General features: G+C 43.0%; 1 protein-coding gene across 1 annotated transcript; it reads left to right on the top strand.

Annotated features, from left to right (window-relative positions):
- Nucleotides 1-622: 622 nt before the first annotated feature.
- vstm2b (V-set and transmembrane domain containing 2B) lies at nt 623-18,626 on the top strand (the record flags this gene model as incomplete). The annotated part of the gene is made up of 5 exons (XM_080529037.1): nt 623-695; nt 1,430-1,617; nt 2,392-2,421; nt 3,338-3,746; nt 18,538-18,626. 5 exons carry the CDS (start codon nt 623-625, stop codon nt 18,624-18,626), a joined length of 789 nt encoding a protein of 262 aa, XP_080385163.1.
- Between the last annotated feature and the right edge of the window lie 1,859 nt (nt 18,627-20,485).

Genomic DNA, 20,485 nt, shown 5'->3' with positions numbered 1-20,485 from the left:
CCTCCACACTGATATGCGCTCTCACACAAAGCAGAGGGATCCGGTGGCGAACCTGGGACGTATCGACTGAAATCCTCCAGTGCTCAGTACAACATAACGGTATAGGGCTATATCTCTGGTCCCCGGTCTCCAGGTCCTCTTTATGGGAGCGGATACAAGGATGGTGATGTGATGGGTGTTGGAAAAGTGCCCGGGAAAGCTTCCCCTCCTCATGTGGAAAGCAGAATGATCAGGTTTATAATATCAGCCGAGAAGAAGTTAGGTCTCGATCTGAAGTACATTGGGAAATAACGGAATCTCATTTATAAAGGGATAATAGCAGAATACGATCCAGCTTGCATAACATTCACAGTTCAGTGCGTGAGAGAGGGTATTCTGATCCGCACCTTTGGATGGTACATTTCTGCCTCACTGGAACGTCTCACGCGTTTTGGAGTACGTTATTTCGATCATTTAAAGTATCATCAACCTTTGGGGGGGAAAAAACTGAAAAAGAAGTAATACCTCAAGAGATCGGACTCACCCACGGCGTACCCGTCATGGAACTGCTGCTGTTATAAAACCCATAAAGGTCAAATGACCGTCTTCGTCCGTTATTTAATCTAACCACCGTATCTATGAGATGGACAAACGGGGACTCTACGGCGTCCTTTATTATTTAATTCTTAATGTACCCTTATTTTTCTGTGCAAATGGTAAGTGAACTTTATATTTCATAGCATGGAGTGGTGTTTATGTTCAGCACACATGTTGTCAATCAAACAGCCCATGACGTTTGATGTCTGATTCCAAGCTGTGATGGAACTGCTCATTATTTGAAATTAAACGCATTATTATTCTGCATCCCGTTTCTGATCAGTTAATTGAAATTATGAATATTATTTTTTACATGGTCTATCAAGTTATCTATATGCAAATATAAGATTAAAGTATTGCACGCACACATGGCAAGACCCCGTGTCTGCTTCAGCTGTTTTATTTGTCCAAATGTCACCAATTAGCCTGAGCAAATTATAGATGACCACGGTCTGTTAACACACGGACAGCAACTTGTCCTCTCATTAGACATACTGTATCGACTAAAGACGTCTTTGTTGAGTTACAGGTTATATTAACGTTTCAATCCAGGGATACTGGTACATACGCATGTATTAGTGGAGCATATATGTCACTCATTGTCTTATTGTCTCCGATATATTATGTTATATTGTATCTTACATTATTGTGAATTAATGTCAATGCGGGTGTTTTAGATATGATGGCTGTACCGGAATATAAATATAGGCTATTGTGAATTAAAGACGAAGAAGAATTAGGCTATACCCAAGTGGCTTTTCAGGTGTAAGCTATACGTCATCTCAGACCTTTGTTAATTTGTCACCCCTCATATTAATCTATCCTCTGTTGTCTTCTCCCCCTGCTACTGCAGCTACATTTACTGAAGTGCCCAAAGATGTAAGTGTGGGTGAGGGAGAGGACGTTGAGATGCCGTGCGCCTTCAAGGCCATCGGAGCATCGCCTTTCTCGCTTGAGATCCAGTGGTGGTATCTAAGGGAAACAGCAAATAAAGAACTTGCACACGAACTGCAAATAAGCGCTCCGGCGAACAGAGCCAAGGTAATGCTGATCCCTCTGACCCCCGAGGGCAACTCCGGGGCATGGAATGTGCGAGATGTTCAATTTAAAAGCGCGCATTTGGCTAGTTGCACCAAAAGTGATTAAGCCTACTATAGGCCTACGGATGTAGGCTATGTAATTTGTCTTATCTTGGTGGCACCTCCATATGTCTGACCTCTTTCTGTCCGCTATTTTGTTTGATGAAATTGATTACAATAGCTTGCCAACTAAAAGCATTTGAGCGGATATAATGCAGATTATAAACACTGTAAGGTGGGGGATGTGCGGATGGGGAGGGAAGGTGGAGGGGGCCATCACATTTTATAATACAAAGGGCACTTGTTGGGCATTTAAGTCAGGTTGGGGGGGGTTATCAGACGCTGCGTAAACGACGATGGAATATTCTGTAATGCTGATGGATAACTCGGATAACGCGCCCAGTGCCTCCGTTTCAATCGGAACAAAGGACAACCCCATCTGTTGCATTTGTCCCCGCCATTTAAATACTTTAAACATGCACTGGGGGGGAAAAGGCACTTCTCTTGAGAGCGCAACGCAAAGGTTGCTGTCCATGGTTCTGATGATGTCACTGCACTCGGTCTGAAGCCATTTGGAATGTGGAAACCCTCTATAAGGTCCACGTGGAATGCAAACACAAACCATTAAATGTAGTGAATGGTGTGAATTGCTGTTTATCCATTACAACAGAAAACAGTATAATGAGTTACCTTCTGTCTATGTGACCATCATGTTTGCGACACTCTTTCATTTCAGGTCGCTCAAAAGGATGCCACAAAAATAAGCGTAAGTGTCGATTTCTCTGCACAGTAGTCTTATTCTCCTGTCTCTGTGTTTGCAGTCAATAGTTTATTATAATATACATCTTGGCTATTTATTCATTGATGATGAATGCATACAGGCTGTCATGTTCAGTTTCATATATTATATATACCTCTAATTACGGTACTTGCCATACTGTACTAATCACTTATCATTATCATGTTTTGCACTATATCACTATTTGCACTTCTGGTTAGATGCTAAACTGCATTTCGTAGTCTGGAACTATACTCTGCAGTGACAATAAAGTTGAATCTAATCTAATCTAATGATGAATATTCTCAATATGATCAATTGTAACACTTTTGGCAACATAACGAAAAAATCGGTCTTGTTTTGTTGAGCTTTTGTAATATTGTATTGAATAGTTAGATGCACCTTATTATGCAAACTTGTGCTTATACTAGCCTATAGGTTTTAGATATCATGTCATAATGAATTAGTGATTTGTAGCCTGACGTTTTCTCTCTTCAAAAACATAAGCGTAATAGTATTTTTGCACCGATGGTAATGGCCACACGGGCCCACTCATAGTCTCATGTTTTTTAAATAAACAGGCCTGTAAATATAACCTCAATGTAGGCGATCCACAGTTCTGTATTCAGAATTACATCTAGGCTATGTGTAGCATACGTGTATCGCTAATCTGCGATGTATTAATTTATTATGACAAACGGCGAATAACGTATAATTTAGTAGACGGAACCATGCGTTTCATCAACGTCATCCACGGCTTTTGGGCTTTGTCTAAAACTCCTGTCAGATAGGTCTAAACTGCTCCGATCAAGAGCTGGATAGCCCACCTGGCAGGGCTTATATATAGGTTCACTTGTGCGTAATGCAATTTCTAATTTCTAATCGTCGCTCTGTGTCTCCGTAGACCGTGAGGGTGCAAGGCAGCGCCATCTCCCACCGGCTCAGCCTCTCCAAGGTTCGCAAGGAGGACGAGGGGGTGTACGAGTGCCGCGTGTCCGACTTGTACTCCGACGAGACTCAGGAATACAAGGTTCAGGCCAGCCTGCGGGTGACCCCCCGCGACGGCATGGTGGCCGAGGAGGCCGTGTCCCACATCCAGAATAGATGGCCACTGAGGAACAGCAACAACCCGACCGGAGGAGGCCGGGCGACCTCTGAGCCGGGGCAGGGAAAGCAGCCTCGGGTGCCTCCTCCTCCGGCTGGACCTGGACCTCTTCCCGCCGGCAGCACGACGACCACCACCTCTGCAGCAAAGTCTTCAGCCTCGCCTCGGCCCGGCAATGCGGGCATCCTCCGACAGCAGCATGGAGCCGGTGAGTTGAAGTGCAACAGCGACACCCATTGGCAGAGAATGAAAAAAAAAAATGCTGGGCTGTAGTGTGAGAGTGTTTCCGTCTCCTTTCTGATCCTCAGCACTAGCCTATGTCATTTTGACCAATGAATTGTCCTTTTTTGGGTCATGGACAATGACACTCATATCATGATATCAATGAAAAATAATTGTGATGTACTCATGACATCAGGTGATTCTGATTAACACTTGTTGATTGTATTTGATATGTAGGCCTACTGTTTCTTGGTCTCATGTATTTTATAATCTTGGCATAATCGGCATAGTCGGACAACTGCTATATCTTGCATCTTGCCACTATTGGTGCTTTCTCCTTCAATCTTTACAGTTCATAGTCCAACTATAGTGGTGGCAAACGCACGTTAGATACCAATCTTCATTCCGTTCCATGCATTACAATGAGACCTTCCTCCCATTTCTACCCCCACCCCCTGGAGTGTGTGTGTGCGTGTGTGTGTGTGTGTGTGTGTGTGTGTGTGTGTGTGTGTGAGTGTGAGTGTGAGTGTGTGTGTGTGTGTGTGTGTGTGAGGGTGTGAGTGTGAGTGTGAGTGTGTGTGAGTGTGTGTGTGTGTGTGTGTGTGTGTGTGTGTGAGATGTTTTACCTTCAGTGTCTTCCACTTCGCAAAATTGTACTGATTATGTGATGATGATCAGCCCAACAGCATCCTTATGGTCTCAACAGCAGCGTATGAGGCAGACTTGGACCAGCAGTCTTTAGAGAACCCGCAAGCGCACACGCAGGGCGATCGTGTATGCCTGGCTCACTGCTGATCAATTAAGCACACTCCTGAATAATTAAATTTCACAGAGTCTGCATAAGGCTTCAATTTTTTCCAGCACTACCCAATCAGATGCGCAGCTGCTGTTGACGCAGTGGTGGTGCAGCACGGGGGATGTGTTCATCTGTGTGTGTGTGTTCCTGTCTGAGGACTTGTAAGATGGAAGTTGCATGCATGCATTTTATGTGGACTCTATACCGTGTAGCTATTCCATGTACTGTATTGATATGTTAGTGTTTGTGTGTGTCAAAGCAGCAGCCATGGACACAGTGCTTACTTCTATGCCTGGAGGCATTTCTGCAGAGTTAATCCTGACTGCACCTGGCACTGTGCTGGTGGCCCGCGGGGTCACTAGGGAGGAGAGGAGGAGTGCCTCCTCTCTCGAGTGATACCCTTTTGTGACCTGTTCTTGCGGGTTCTTGTCTCCTCAAGGGTTTTACACAGTGCGTCTGTGTGTTGAAGAGAATGAAAGTGACTAATGTTGGGAACTTAGGGGAACTGTTTAGACTACAGACACTGTTACTATACAATAGCTCTGGTTTTGGCCCTTGGGGAATACAAGATGGAAGCCTAGTTCTGCTCTCTGATCCCCCTGTATGATATGATAGCAATATGATAATGATAATGATGCAATATATAGGATATATTATATATACAGTATATATACATCTCTTTTTCTTGGAGTGTGTCCCATCCTCAGTGTTGTGGCATGTCTGGCATGGCTGTTCTCCCCTCGCTGTGGAAGGCTGATAGGCCATCTTTGAGCGAGGTACTTCAGTTTGGCTTCACTATTCCTAAAACAGATTCCTCACCGGGGGTTTGTTTTGATACAAGTCACGCGCACACATAGTATGTCATGAATCAAGTTAGGATCTGACCAGTAGAGTTACTGTATCAAGCTAAATTTGTACCCCAACTATTTTAATTAACATATCTTATCGTATCTAAAAAAATAGGCTAAGCCTTAATGACTCTTAATTTGTCTTCAGTAAAGCTGAAATGAGGAGTAATCGTGAAAGCTAATGAAAGCACATTCCTGCTAGTCCACCTCATGTTCCATTGTTTGTACTGACAGACTGATGCTGCTATCGTGAGCATGTGTGTGGACTGTGGACATGAGAATAGCCATGAGAATGCCTTCTCCTAAGGACTGGCGCTGTGTATCATCATGGCCAGCCAGCCTTGTATGCCCTCCGTGGAGCGAGACTATCAGGAAGATGGCCATTTGGCGAGCGAGCCAAACATTACCACAGTCAGTTCAATGATTCACCTCCACACCTCCCTCCCACCTCCCTGCTCCCCCCTCCCTCCCTCCTCCCTGCTCCCCCCTCCCTCCCTCCCTCTCTCCCTCCCTCCCTCCCTTCCTCTCTCCCTCCCTCGTTCCCTCGTTCCCTCTCTCCCTCCCTCCCTCCCTCCCTCCCTTCCTCTCTCCCTCCCTCCCTCCCTCCCTTCCTCTCTCCCTCCCTCCTTCCCTATCTCTCTCTCTCTCTCTCTCATTCTTCTCTCTCTGATTATCCAACAATTCAGATCAAAATTGAGGGCAAATGCATTTTTTTGGCTGTGGCTTGTGAATTGTGTTGATTATCAATATTACTCTGATGCTCCTAAGTGAAATTATAATGGTTGAGCTCTTGGTCTGTCAGTCATTGTTAATGCAATTGCATGTTTGACTATTCTTTATTTAACATTTATGTATCTTGTTTAGTCTCGTTGAGGGGAAATCTAATGTACAAGAGACCTTGAAAATCTTAGTTCATAAATGCGTTCATACAGGACGGTGAAAGCACAACTGTTGATTATGGATGTAGTGTATTCTACAGTACTTTAGATTTTTGCTGAAGGGCAGATACAGTATATCCTTCAGATTGGCTGGCCGGTGTCTCATATATCTCTGCCAGCCTAAATCACATACAATAAGTGCCTCAGTGACACCTCTACATTGACGGAAGGATCCAGAATTCGTCTTGGCTTTTTCCGGGTTATTTCTTTACTTTAAGTGAACCCTTCAGCATATTTGTCAACAAATTGTGAAGGTTAAAAAGCACCCTGGCATATTTGAAAGATTGCCCCCTTTCCTGTATTACCACAATAACGATAGCTAGGGGGGAGATTTTTTTGGGGGGGGATCTGCCCGCCTCTCGGAAATGTGTGCATCTGTCACTTTTCTGCAATGTCATCTGGCTGAGTGGCAGAAACAATTAATATTAAAGGGGAAATGCCACGGGTGTGTGGCAGATAAGCCGGGCCCTCAGCACACTGTCAGGTGTCTCAAATTGCCTCTCACATTTTCATTTTTCATCTAGGGTTTGGTGGCCTTGCTGAGATAACAGATAAACCTCCTCATGTGCACCATTCTCCACAGCTTCACAGGAAGTCAAATACCACATCCACATCCACATCCACCCCCCTACCCACCCCCCTCTGGGAACACTCTGGGAATTAGGGGTTGTCTGGTAACAATGCATTCTTAGAGGATTGGTGGCAACCTGCAACCTGAATGGTGTGTGTTCACCCTTGGGATTCAGCCACTCTAGCCCACTCTACTGTACCTGAGATGCAACAGAAAAACAGGTCAAGTCTTGGTCAATTTCATGAGGTTTTTGTTTGTAGGTCTCTGTTTAAAACATTGAAGTGGAGGTTTTTGTTGTTGTTGTTGTTGTTGTTGTTGTTGTTTTTTACACACAATCTGAAGACTTATCCTTAATACAATGATCTTCAAATGCACTTAATACAGTTTGGATTGAATGGGAAACATTTGCTTTTGCGATTTATAACGTATACATAATAACATAATAATTTAATGATATATTATATTCAAATTGCATTGAATATGAACATATTGAGTGCTGACTGCTCAAATATAAGGAACATTTAAAAGTTGAAATATTCCAGGCAATAACTGCTGTGACCAGGTAGATTAGATGAAATACAAGTGGAGTTGGTAGATCAGAATCAGAATCAGAATTTATTACATCTTACTGTACAAGTACACAAGAGTAAAATATTTGGCATTGGTTCCTCAACACTGATATTGCAGCATTCATATGCAGAACACAATAATAACACAATAATAATAAGTAACATAAGTAAGTTAAAAAAAAAGAACCCTACATTGATAGAGTAATAAAGCGATGGATTTTATAGTGGCCTCTGGGTTATAGCCCCAAGGTTTCGGTACTGTTTCCCTGAGTAGCTCGAACAGTTTCTGATTGGGGTGGCTGGGGTCCCTAATGATCCTAAGGGCCTTTCTGACACACCGGTCCTTGTTGGTGTCCTGGATGGAGGGAAGCTTACAACCGCTGATCTCCTCGGCTGTCCTCACTACCCTTTGCAGCGCTTTGCAGTTTTGGGCAGTGCAGTTCCCACACCAGGCAGTGATGCAACCCATCAGGATGCCCTCAGTTTTGCCTCTGAAGAAGGCCCTAGGATCTTAGGCCCTAAAGCTGCGTGCACACAAGGCCATTGCGTTGCACCGGAAGTCATTCATCTCAATGGGGCCGTTGCGTTGATCAGTTGCCTTGCTCTGCATTGCGTTTCTTGACCGTCAGGGTGCGCCAATCAGTCCAAAAAATTTCAGCTTTTTGCGTTGCGTTGGATCCGTTAAAACAACCGGAAGTAAACCGGAAGTAGTTTCTTGCCCAGAGCTCTCGCCTCAGATGTAAAATCCTCAATTTTGGCTGCCATTGGCTAAAATCTGTAATTTGGCTCTACAAGTGTTAATATGTCATTTTATGAAGTTTTTATATGTTTTCAGGCGAGAAAGTAACCATATATATTCACAAAATGTGTCCAGTTTATCAAAAGAACCCGTTTATATATCTTATCTGACGTTTTTTTCCCCACTTCTGTGGGAAACTTCGCTAGCAACACGAGTAGAGCTTTGCATCTGCATCGCACGTTGAAGTACGTCAAGCCCATCCCACCAGGTTGCACCAGAACGGTGGGTCACGGTCCGCGGTGTGCACGCAGCTTAAGCCGAACCTTTTCAGCTGCCTGAGATGGAATTGACGATGTTGTGCTTTTTTCACCACCTGGTTGGTGTGTTCATCCCAGATGAGGTCGTTGGTGATGAACTTGATGAACTTGACAGCAGACCCCCCCTCTTCTTCCTGAAGTCCACCACCAGCTCCTTGGTCTTGTCAGCGTTGAGAGCGAGGTTATTGACCTGGCTGTACTGAGCCAGGCGGTCGACCTCACTCCTGTAGGCCGTCTCGTCGCCGTCAGTGATGAGGCCAATCACTGTTGTCACAAACTTGATTCCCGTGTTGGAGCTGTGAGTGGCCACGCAGTCGTAGGTGTACAGGGAGTAGAGGAGGGGGCTTAGGACACAGCCTTGGGGGGCTCCTGTGCTGATGGTCAGAGGGGCAGAGGTCTTAGAGCCCATCTTCACCACTTGTTTACTGATTAGTCCAGGATCCTGTTGCATAGGCTGGGGTTGATACCTATGTCCCTGAGCTTGCTGTCGAGTCCGGGGGGGGACTATGGTGTTGAATGCTGAACTGTAGTCTACAAACAGCATCCTCACATAGGAGTTCCTCCTGTCAAGGTGGGTGAGGGCTGAGTGGAGTGCCGTGGCAATGGCGTCATCTGTCGATTTGTTTTCTCGGTAGGCAAATTGGCGAGGGTCTAGGAAGGGTGGCAGCTCCCTGCAGATCAGGACCTTGATGATCTTCTCAAAGCATTTTCTCACTATGGCGGTGAGACCAGCAGGGTGCCAGTCGTTTAGGCATGTTACCTTACCCTTTTTCGGTCCTGGGGATGATGGTAGATGACTTGAAGCAGGAGGGCACTATGCCCGTGGAGAGGGAGAGGTTAAATATGGCGGTGAAGACACCAGCCAGCTGATCTGCGCATGCTTTAAGCACCCGGCCGGGAATTCCATCCGGCCCAGCTGCCTTGTGGATGTTGATGCTTTTTAAAAATGTCACGCAAGTCTTCCTCGGCCGGTGGTCGGGGCGCGTGTTGTGGTGTGGGCTCTCTCTAGGAGGTTAGTGTGGCTCAGTTCAAAGAGCATAGAAGCTGTTCGACTCGTCTGGTAGAGAGTCCGAGGTGATGGTTGTACCGCTGGGGCTCTCTTTGAAGTCGGAGATCGTGTGTAGCCTCTTCCGCATACTGTGTGGGTTATTGCTGCTTAGCTGTGACTCTATTTATTTGCCATAATCCCTTTTGGCCGCTTTGATAACTCTATGGAGGTCATAGCGAGCAGCTTTCATTTCCAATATATCTCCGGATTTGAATGCCATCGTTCTCGCCGGTTAGCACTGTTTGGACATTACTGTTAATCCATGGTTTCCGGTTTGGGAACACCCAGACTGTTCGTGGGGGCTACTTCCTCTATAATCTTCTCTCTAAATCCCAGGGTTTCTGGTTTCTGACGCAATCTTGTTCACGTTCTCATTCAGGTCAGTTACATAAAAGGCTGTTGGATGTATTTATGACAGGGAGAAAGTGAGGGAGGGAGAGAGAGAAAGTGAAAGGGAAGAAACATGGGCAGGGGTATAACAAAAAGGATATGAAAGTGAAGGGAAGAGAGGCAGCCAGACCAGAGAATACTAAACACTATGTACACTGAGAAATTATGGAGCCGTGACTTATCAGATGCAAGGGTTATGGTGGGGAGAAGGTGATGAGGATGGCATACAGTAACAGGACAGCCAGACATGGGATGTGTGTGAGCTCAGGCTCTAATATGCCTATATCCACAATGCACCACACTGCATGTAACCCCCGGCAACCGTGGTATCGCTTGGCGTGTGTTTGTCTCTGGCTGGACAGCTGTCTAAATCCCTCCTGAAACAGCCAGACTATCTTTGTGTGTGTGTGTGTGTGTGTGTGTGTGTGTGTGTGTGTGTGTGTGTGTGTGTGCGTGAATGCATGCATGATTGCATGCACGTATCTGTATATCAGGCCTTGAATTATCACCTTCGATTTGTCTGAATCCATCTTAGTTGTTTCGCAGGTGGTTACAAATGTCTAGATACATTTTAATATAAACTGCGTCTTGGACATGTGGCAGAATGTCCTCTCAGCCTTTTTGTGAGGTCTCTCCAGAACAGTGGAGGGTGTGTGTGTACCTCCGTGGAAGTAATTAAGGAGATGAGCGAGTGGGCTATATTAGTTTGAAGTGTAATGCCATTGTGTGCTAACAGGCTGATGAGGCTTTTCAGTTGTCAGTCTCCACACGGAGGACAAACAGAACACGGTAACTGTCAGTGGAAATTGTTACTGTGTTTGGGAGGCACTCCATGTCTCCCAATGTGACTTCTGCTGATTGTTTGCCTGAAAAGAGACCTTGTGCTTGGTTTGTCATGTCTGTGACAGCCAGGTAAGAGCTTGAAAAGGGATACGGGACATTTCTAGTGTTATGTTCTAGTATCTAGTTCTATTGTACTTCCTCATCAGAGACAATGAGAGAGGGAGAAAGAGAAGTCTACTAAGAAGTAGAATAAATGTTGGATGAGTGGAAAGAGTAATAACCCTACAGGTCCTGGGGAATGATGGTACTGTAGTTGGCCCCTCATAATGGCTCAATCAATCAAAACATTTTCAATAAAGAAAATGGGTTCTTCAGCTTGTCCCTTTGATGAAGTCTGTAGTTATACTAGCTGTAGAATGCTAGTCCCTTTATTATTGGTTTTGCAAAAGACAGGGAAGATGGTGCTAGTCCCACTTGGGGATACATGTCTGACCAAGTACATAGAGAGTTATTGATGAGCAGTTATTGATTAGCAGTTATAGTTATTAGCAGTCGTTGCTAGGCCTGCGTTGCTAGGCCTGCGTTGCTAGGCCTGTGTTGCTAGGATTCTGTCTTTTTCCCTAGCAGGGTCTGTGTAAAACTAGAGCGGGAGGCTAAAGGTAGCCTTTAAAGAGGCTTTGGTTAAATCTTTCCACAGAAAGGGTTCTACATTGCTTCACAAATGTTTTTTCAAAGGGATCTCCTGTAGTGAAAAGCCAAATAAACCCTTTTTGTCAGGAAGTGCTCACCAGTGACCTGAATCAGTGGCACACCCAAGCGAAAAGAAAGTATACTTAAGTGTAGTGAAAGTAGAGTAAAAGCACAAATAATATGATTAAAATATATTCATGTTTTTGTATACTTGCTTAAAGTAGACTGAAATTGTACTGACTTTGTACTTCTGTGTACTTACTCAAAATATACTATGCTTTTTATAATATGATTTATTGTATTGTGTATTGTGACCCTTTGCTAATGACACTCTTAAAATTAACTAAAATGCTAAAATGTCATCAACAAATCACTCAATACATTGAATTGCGTCCATCTTAATGAAAGGATCTTTGTTTTTATACGGCCTCTGATTTACCTATACATTTAGTATATTTCATGTAATTCTTGGTTTTCAATTAAACTTACAGTTTGGTTATTAAGTAGGTTCAGTGCTCATTGTGAGATTCAATGATGTATTAACAGTGCTACCCTTCAGTTGTGTATGCTTTGATTCCTACTTATCACAGAACTTCCCTCTGTCATCATGACTGGTTAAAACAGTAGCCGTCGAGGAACAGGCACAATTCCTGCATTTCACTGAACCACAGGCTATTGTGGTAGACAGACAATGGCCACTGTCTGCACCATTTATATACTCTCCCCATTTCCCAGTTCATTTGTTAGGGAGAGACGTGCTATGCAAATTAGGGGCACAAATATAATGTACACCTGACAGACTGGACGTCATTATTTCCAGAAAACAGTGATCTATACTTTGCTAGTTCACTACCCCCTCCCTCTGAATTGAGCAGAGTTTATTGGCTGGAATGAACCAAATTTAACCCAAGGAGGAATAGCAACGTTCCTTTCTACCTGGAGCCCGTGGTTGGCTACACAGACATCAGTGCCCCTATCCCCAGTCATGGAACCCTCTCCACTGCACACCCACAATATGGGCTGAAGTGATGGAGGGAACACACCCATACAGTACCAGTAGAAGACGTCTACTCAGGATTTGATGAGAGAGGCTGTATAGGGGTTGCGGCTGCTGTGACCCTACCGGACAGTCTGGACAGATGGTATGTCATAACGATGGCCGCACCTCATATATCGTTGTTCTTGGCACCCCACCGTCGCCCTGATGAGCTAGGCCATATGGGGTGTGGCAATGGATAAGGACAGATAATCCATTAATTACATTGGAGCAAGGACGGCTGTTTTTGCAGGATATCAGGACATATCCAGCTTTCAAGTTGGCAAATGACTCTTTGAAAGCTGTATGCCTTGTGTAATTGTGAAGATTGTATTCATTCGCATCAGCTACAGTTTCATCGGAGAAGAGGCATACAAGTTTAGCGTCGCTGAAAGTTGGCTAGATGAATGCATACTTGTCGGTCCATACTTCATTAAAGTGGATAGTGAGTTGGACTGATGATCGGAAAGTCACGAGTTCGAATCTCGCTTAAAACGCCATCACGAGTATGTCCTTGAGTAAGGCACTTAGCGTTAAATTACTCCAGGGAGAATGTCCCTGTAATCTCTAATTGTAAATCATTTCTGTTTAAAAGTGTCTGCTAAATGGTCAATTATTCTTAAAATTATTTTTCATAAAATGGCAGCTCCGCTAAGTAAGTAGCCTTGAGAACCAATGGTTCTCTCGAGCCTAATGGCCCTTATGGGGCAGGAGCCATATCTCCTGTTTCCATAACACGAGGCGGCTTGAAGTACATCCCCTGGACATGATGCTGCTACCTGATGATGATCCAACCCTTAATGCTGAGTGCCTTAATGCTAAGTGCTATTATTATATATGTATATATATATATATGATATTGTATATATATATAAACAACAATATGCTAATTATGCCTAAGTAATAATAACAAATATATATTTAAATCTATATATATTTTAGTAAGTCCGGCCCCCCACAATGCATGCTAATTCTGTCCCTTGAACAAATGTAATTGGTGACCCCTGCCCTACACTGTTCCATGCTTTAACAAGTTTGTATAAGTTATATTACTGTCCGGTGAAACTGAGTAGGTTCCGTGGAGGGTGAAAAGAACCACCTCAACTCTTTCTATGCTGATCTCTCCTTTCAAGCCTACTGCTGAACAAGGAGGCGCTCGCTGGGGGTCACCCATGGTCAGTGGGGGTCACCCAAGGTCATCAGGCAGGCTAGTTGTCTCCAGTGAGAACAGTTTATTTAGGCTAAGATGGCACCCTGCCCCTCTTCCATGTGCCAGGATGTGTCTCTTAGTGAATTCATGCACAGACACCAGAATTGTGTTGGGATGACCCCGCACACCAATGGCGGCAAGCTACCATGCAAGGCGCCGGCCCCCCTCATTGGGAGCAATTTGGGGTTCAGTGTCTTGCCCAGGGACACCTCGACACATGGCCAGCCAGGGATCGAACCGCAGAACCGCCAACCGTATGATCATTAGACGCCGGCTCTACCTCCCGAGCCACAGCCGGCCCTAATTGAAGTGTAATGGAATAATAATTAGGATAATCTAATTAAGTATGGACTGAAATATGCAGCTTTGATTACTTTCTAAGTGGGTTGAAAGTACATCTCAGATAAAGTTGTAAAAAGAACAGAGAGAATAACAAGAAAAGATACTGTACACTTTCGTTATCTGTTTATCTACATGGAACAAAGCCAAAAGTCATTGGGAATACAGTTCCTTTGTTAGCCAAGCACAGTCAATAGTCCCCACTCCAGGATGCTACGTTCATCCTTTGTTATCCCTCTTTTTTTACAACTTACTCCCTTGCCTTTCTTCCTATTCTATCTTATTTCCAAAATAGTTTGTCATACCATGCTATTCTTGCCTCCAAGTAGAAGGCGTAGATTCAAGTTTATTTCTTCGTCACATTACACGAGTGTGAGAGTAAAATTCTTAGTGCTTCGGTTCCTGACATTGCATTGCAGCACAAGACGTAAGGCAATAATAATTCAGGCATAATTCAAGATAAAAAAGTGACAGTAGTACAGGACATAAGTGACAAAAAAAAAAGCATAATACAAGATAAAGGTGACAATAGAACAGGTAAGACAGGATACACTAGTGGTGCCACTAGTGATAATAGATAGTTCAGTAGTAAAGTGGCTGTGAGCTTAAGATTTCCATAGTCCGTATACATGGGGTGTGCTTGGGGAAGATAGTCAAGTGTCTACATTGGGCTTGTTCAGGAGCCTGATCGCCTGGGGGAAGTAGCTGTTGGTTAGCCTCTGAGTTTTGGCCCTGAGGCTCCGGAAGAAGCCTCACCTCGGCAACGGTTCGAACGATTCAAGATAGCATCATTGCTTATAATTTAGGTCTATTCAGCCCTCTGTCATTTACTAAAACACTACAATCTACTAGATTGGAAGATTGTACCGCTCATATCCAAAGGCTCAACTTGGGTCACACTCAGTAGGAGCAAATGCAAGAGAACGTTTTAAAGAAAGGTACTACTACAAGTCAAATCAAGTACATTTTTATTATCCCATAGTAGGGTATATCCCACTGAACTTGTCTAAATGAAGTTGCTATTTGAATGCTATAGCACAACATTTGCTTTACACAACCCAGGTTTAGGAGTTGATGGCACATGCTCACACTCATCATCTCTTATAGGAAACTAGAGCACTCTAGACTGTAGATCACAGATCAGTTTATGCAAGAGAGAGAGAGAGAGAGAGAGAGAGAGAGAGAGAGAGAGAGAGAGAGAGAGAGAGAGAGAGAGAGAGAGCAACTGTTGGACCGTAGCCACCATTACAACAACGCTGGTTTGCTAATTACAGTCATTATCCTGCGAACAGGGCATGTCGTGTAGCATGCAGATGATTCATAGCAAGTGTTTCCCACTGTATTAACTGTGTATTGTTTCTACCTCAGTTTGTCCCTAATGAGCTTGAAACTGACTTCTAAATAGACTGTAGATGCAGTTGGGCTGATCCATTTCCACATCCCCAAAAACCAGGTGGATATTTAACTTAAATATCCACATTTTGTTTTCAGAATACTTGGAAGTGATGGGGTTTATTGTGTCATTATGGTGTATCATGTTAGGTAAATAAAGCAACATGTTTGGTATATAGTCTAACTATAGTAGGCTTTTCGGGAAACTCCGCATAATTCAATTCATTTAAGTGTTTTTTCAAGTGAAATGGTGATTTCACCATTTAATTTATGCATTGGAGGAAAACCAGCGGGCATCTTCAATGCTGAATGTGGTTGAAATAATGTCAGTTGTTGTTTCAACGTTGAAAAAACATTGAAACACTGTTTAATGCAAAATGTCCTTTCAAAATTGAAAATAAATCAATAGTGATTCAACCTTGCTCCACAACGTTGGTTCCACACATGAATAAACGTTAAAATGCCGGCTGGGATATTTTGGGATTTAACTCTGATGGTTGACATTCAGACAAATGAGTTTTACAGACATTACTTAGAATAACAAATATATGGTTACCAAGTTAACAAAGACAGATTCAAGCCGAGTGCTGAATTGTGTTTATGAGAGTAGACTAATACCCTCTTATTGTTGATGTCTGAGTAGTACCGTGGTATTACTACATTGGTGAACAGGGTAAACATATACTTTGAGGACATTGAGGCCAATGTGTGTGAGTTCGTGACGTTAGAATTATAAGGTTCTATCCATGTTCTCAATTTTTGTCAAAATTTCGTTTTTTACATAATCTGTCCATTATGTGTTTATTAATGCCTGTGTGGTGTTATTTTTAAAATATTGACATTTTTGAGTTAGTAATTAATAAAATACAAAGGTTTCATCTCACAAAACATAATGGAATGTAAAAACGTTGACGCTCAATATCTCTGAACTGCCCTAAACGGAGATAGAACCTTATAATTCTAAGCTCACGAGTTATCTATTGAATGACTATCTTTGACCTCTTTCTCTAAGCTTATGTGAGATTTCAACCTTGGTTCATTTTTATTCAACGGAGATAGTTGCCTAAGTCTGAGTGACACCAACATAAAAACAAAACAGAAAGGAAGGACTTCACAGAGAAGTTCAGAGACAAGAGACATGAACAGAGGGAGGATAGGAGGAAAGGAAAGTTGGAAACAATGAAGAGGTCAGGATAGGGTAGGAAACTTCTGGAAATCAATATGAATATTCAAAGATAATCAGCGAGTCAGCGCTTAGGGGAAGAATAGGGAAAGAAAAGATGCTCTAACCCTTTCTCGCTGACTCCATTTTGTCTTGATCTCACTGAGATTCTGTCAGCCGTGTCATTAGGACAGCTGGCCTCCCTCCAGGAGGGTCTTGTAAGGCACTGTCTGGCGTGTGTACGGCCCTGTTCATGTGTGGTAGGGTTCATGTCAAAGCGTTCACCTTCGTGTGCCCTGCACACTCCATGTCTTTTGGCCGGGGATGATGGGAGTGAGGTTTGGGTGTAGCGATGTGTACGGGGGCGTGGCCGGGGGGGAACAGAAGCATGAAAAACAGACGGCTGCTTCACACTGGAGATGCCACAGTAGCTCTAGCCTCGTTAAACACTGACTCATTACGCTTGTTTCTGTTTGTGTGCGTGTGTGTGTGTGTGTGTGTGTGTGTGTGTGTGTGTGTGTGTGTGTGTGCGCTTGTGTATGTGTGTGTGTGTGTGTGTGTGTGTGTGTGTGTGTGCGTGTGTGTGTGTGTGTGTGTGTGTGTGTGTGTGTGTGTGTGTGTGTGCGTGTGTGTGTGTGTGTGTGTGCGTCAGTGTGTGCGTGTTCAGCTGAATCCATCTGGCACTGCCTTTTGTTTGTTGTTGTTGGTTTGAGTGTGTGGGTATGTGTGTGTGTGTGTGTGTGTGTGTGTGTGTGTGTGTGTGTGTGTGTGTCAGGCTTTGTTTATCTGGGAGTGTAGTCATCCTTGTTCATCATCATAATGAAACAGCTTTTAGCCTCGCAGTCGCTCTACTGCTCAAACAGGAAATTAAATGTGTCAGGTGGGGACTTGGAGCTGCATTCACCCAGGTCCACTCTTCCCCATAGCCAGGCTCTTCCACTATCCTATAAAATCGCCAGAAATAGACACTGCCACTTTATGGAGGTAGTGGAGGCCAGTTCCAGGTAATATGGAGACATTTACCCATTCCTCACCCTTCTTGTGCAACTTTGCAGCAAAAGCGTTGACCTGAATAGGTTAGAGATCTTGTGGGCCTGCCATTTAGCAAGCATTCATTGAAGTGAAGTATGGCCCAGGTACTGCAGAATATTACAGATGACAGCCTGACAGGAAATAAGATATGGTATATTATGACCTACAGTAAGATATGGTATATTATGACCTACAGTGAGCTCCTCTTAGTATTTCCCATGTGTTCCTACTCCTTGCCACCAGGTTCCCATTGCTCTTTGTAATGATATGCCGTGTCTTTGAATATTTGTAAAGTAGCTGTTCAAATGTAAAATGTAACAATTTTACATTGTTGCTTTGTTGGCAAATTAAGGACGTCAAACAAGAAGAATTATAAATCATGGCATCAAATAAGCTACATCCACATAAAAAGGATTTAAATGAATAGATAAAACAAAAATGCATTACAATAAACACGAATTTGTTTTTGCCAAGTCCACATTTAAGTCAGTAAAACACCTTTTCACAATAGTAATCCAAAATGAGCAATTACAGGAGCCCATCTATTTACAGACACCGTCTGTCTTCCTCTGAAGTCCTGCTGTTAATTTTTTCCATTGAGTACACTATCTGTAGCCTGTCTCGCCATTGATGTAGGGTGGGTGGCAATGGTTTAAGCCAAGATATAGTTATCATCTTTCTTGCCACCAAGAGAAGAATATGTAAGGAGTTTAATATATGTTGTACTGTACTGTCCTATTTTGTATTGATTACTGTATATGTTGGTGAATGTAGAGCTCACCATTGTGCTCTACTGAAAACCACCACCTCAGTTCTGTGAGAATAATGGATTTTGTAACTTGTTTGTGCAGATTGTGATTCACCACACGTTTCTCTCTGACATTTCCAACCCTCTCTTGTTGTCTTTGTTCTACCAGGTTCCGGGGGCATCGCCACCATTGACATGCTCCTCTTTATCACTCTGCTCATCTTGCATAAGCTCCTCCCCTTCCTGTTTGCCCAATAAGAGACCAAAACAACAACAACCCGCAACGTTTTCACTTTATGTACCAAACAACAAAAAGGGGAAATATATATAAAAATAGATGTATTCCGGAATGGCACATCACAGAGGAGGTAGAACCAGTGCAAAGAGTAGAAAGGACTGAATTCAAGGAGAAGAGACAACGCTCTTCTTATTAGGACTAATAGGAGAGCCGTCTGAAATATGGATGTACATGGATTGTATGAGAAGCATGAAAAATGGAATCCAATGTGAATAAGAGCTTCACAGCTTTGTCATACACAAAACCAACATCTACCGAACGCTGCATCCAGTTTCCAAATAGTATCTGCCCTGCTTTAATGCATGGCCCTTCTTATTTATTTTCATTTGTTTTTAATGTATTATATGTTTGTATTATATTTCGAATTAGATTGATTTGATTTTTGAATTATTTTTCTTCTTTTTATTCTAAATGTACATTTCTTTGATCATAATATCTGCTTTTGGTTGATTTCCTAAGTTCTAAAAGATATATACAGTCCTAATGTTTGTTTACTTTCATTTGCATGAGCTGTTGAGCAGTTACCCATCCTTTTTTTATTTCACAGTTGTCTAAAGACGGGGCTTCTTCCTTTCATTCAAACTGTGTGTGAGTCTATGTGTTCTGTTCCCCCTCCCTCCACACCCTTCTTTGTTCTTTCTCCATCATTGTTTCATGATGTATACAAATATGACCTTATATATTTTGATTGAATAAGGAACACATTACCATAGTTGTTGTTAGTCACCTTCAATAATGTTTATTTTTATTAAAGATATGGTGATCAAGGTAAGACATTCATTTATATATCTATATCTATACATATATCTATATATATATATAGATATATACAAAAAAATATTGGTATGTTGCCAACACCAGTTGAAATAAAGGTTGTTGTTTTTTTATATAAAATATGGATCTCAAAGGTGTAATATGTGAACAGGCAATCTATGAAACTTTCTTTGGCAGTACAAAACACATGTTGGAGAGCTCTTTTATATTGCTGTGCTTTGGGTTATGATGATCAGCTATTATTCTCATATAGGTATCTTTATCCAATAGCTATCAGGATCTTCTGGTCTTGATTCAAGAATACTCACAGGAGGCGAAGCACATGCACAACAACTTGTTCAGTTGATCTCCAATTTACTGATAATAACAACTTGTACCACCATACAACAAGGCTGCTAGCTCCAAAACTACGGGATTGTATCCACCGCAATGGAGAGCAAGACGCAAGCCTTTAGTATGTCAAACTGGGTACTGAACACACCGTAAAGGAAACTGTACACATGAACAAATGCATACATAAACATGAGATGGACACACCCTTAATAGTACACCCACAACGATGATATTAAAGGCCTGTAATATCAGATACATCTTTTCATGAACTACAAGTGAATTAAGTATGTGGGTCACTATCCAGGCTAATCTTAGCTGCCAGCGCATGTTCCACAAACACTAATATCTTGTGAAGAGCCTATTTCCATGCCTGTCCGCCTGCATCTCCCAAGTCATTTGCAGTGCTAATGTTTGGGGTCCATTGAATCCATGGCAGATGTGTGATCGCCGAGCAGCTGTGGATACTGGAGAAGCAAACTAAAAGGTAGCCTATTACTTGAACACTCGTGTTTTAAATAAAGGGTCGTGACATGCTCCCCTTGGGTGTAGTGAGCTGTGATGTAGTCTTTCCGGCAGGATAGGCACACATTCAGCGGAAGAACATTCTCACTCATGTAATCATGTCTAACTGTTTATTTCATTAATCAAAAGTGCATTGCAGTGAAGGGGCTTGGGAACACTCAACTCTCATCTATTTTTGCAACACTTTGAT

This window comes from Nansenia antarctica, assembly GCF_963989245.1.
Source record: "Nansenia antarctica genome assembly, chromosome: 4".
In the NCBI taxonomy this organism is placed as follows: domain Eukaryota; kingdom Metazoa; phylum Chordata; class Actinopteri; order Argentiniformes; family Microstomatidae; genus Nansenia; species Nansenia antarctica.
This window is presented reverse-complemented; position numbering and strand designations above follow the sequence as displayed.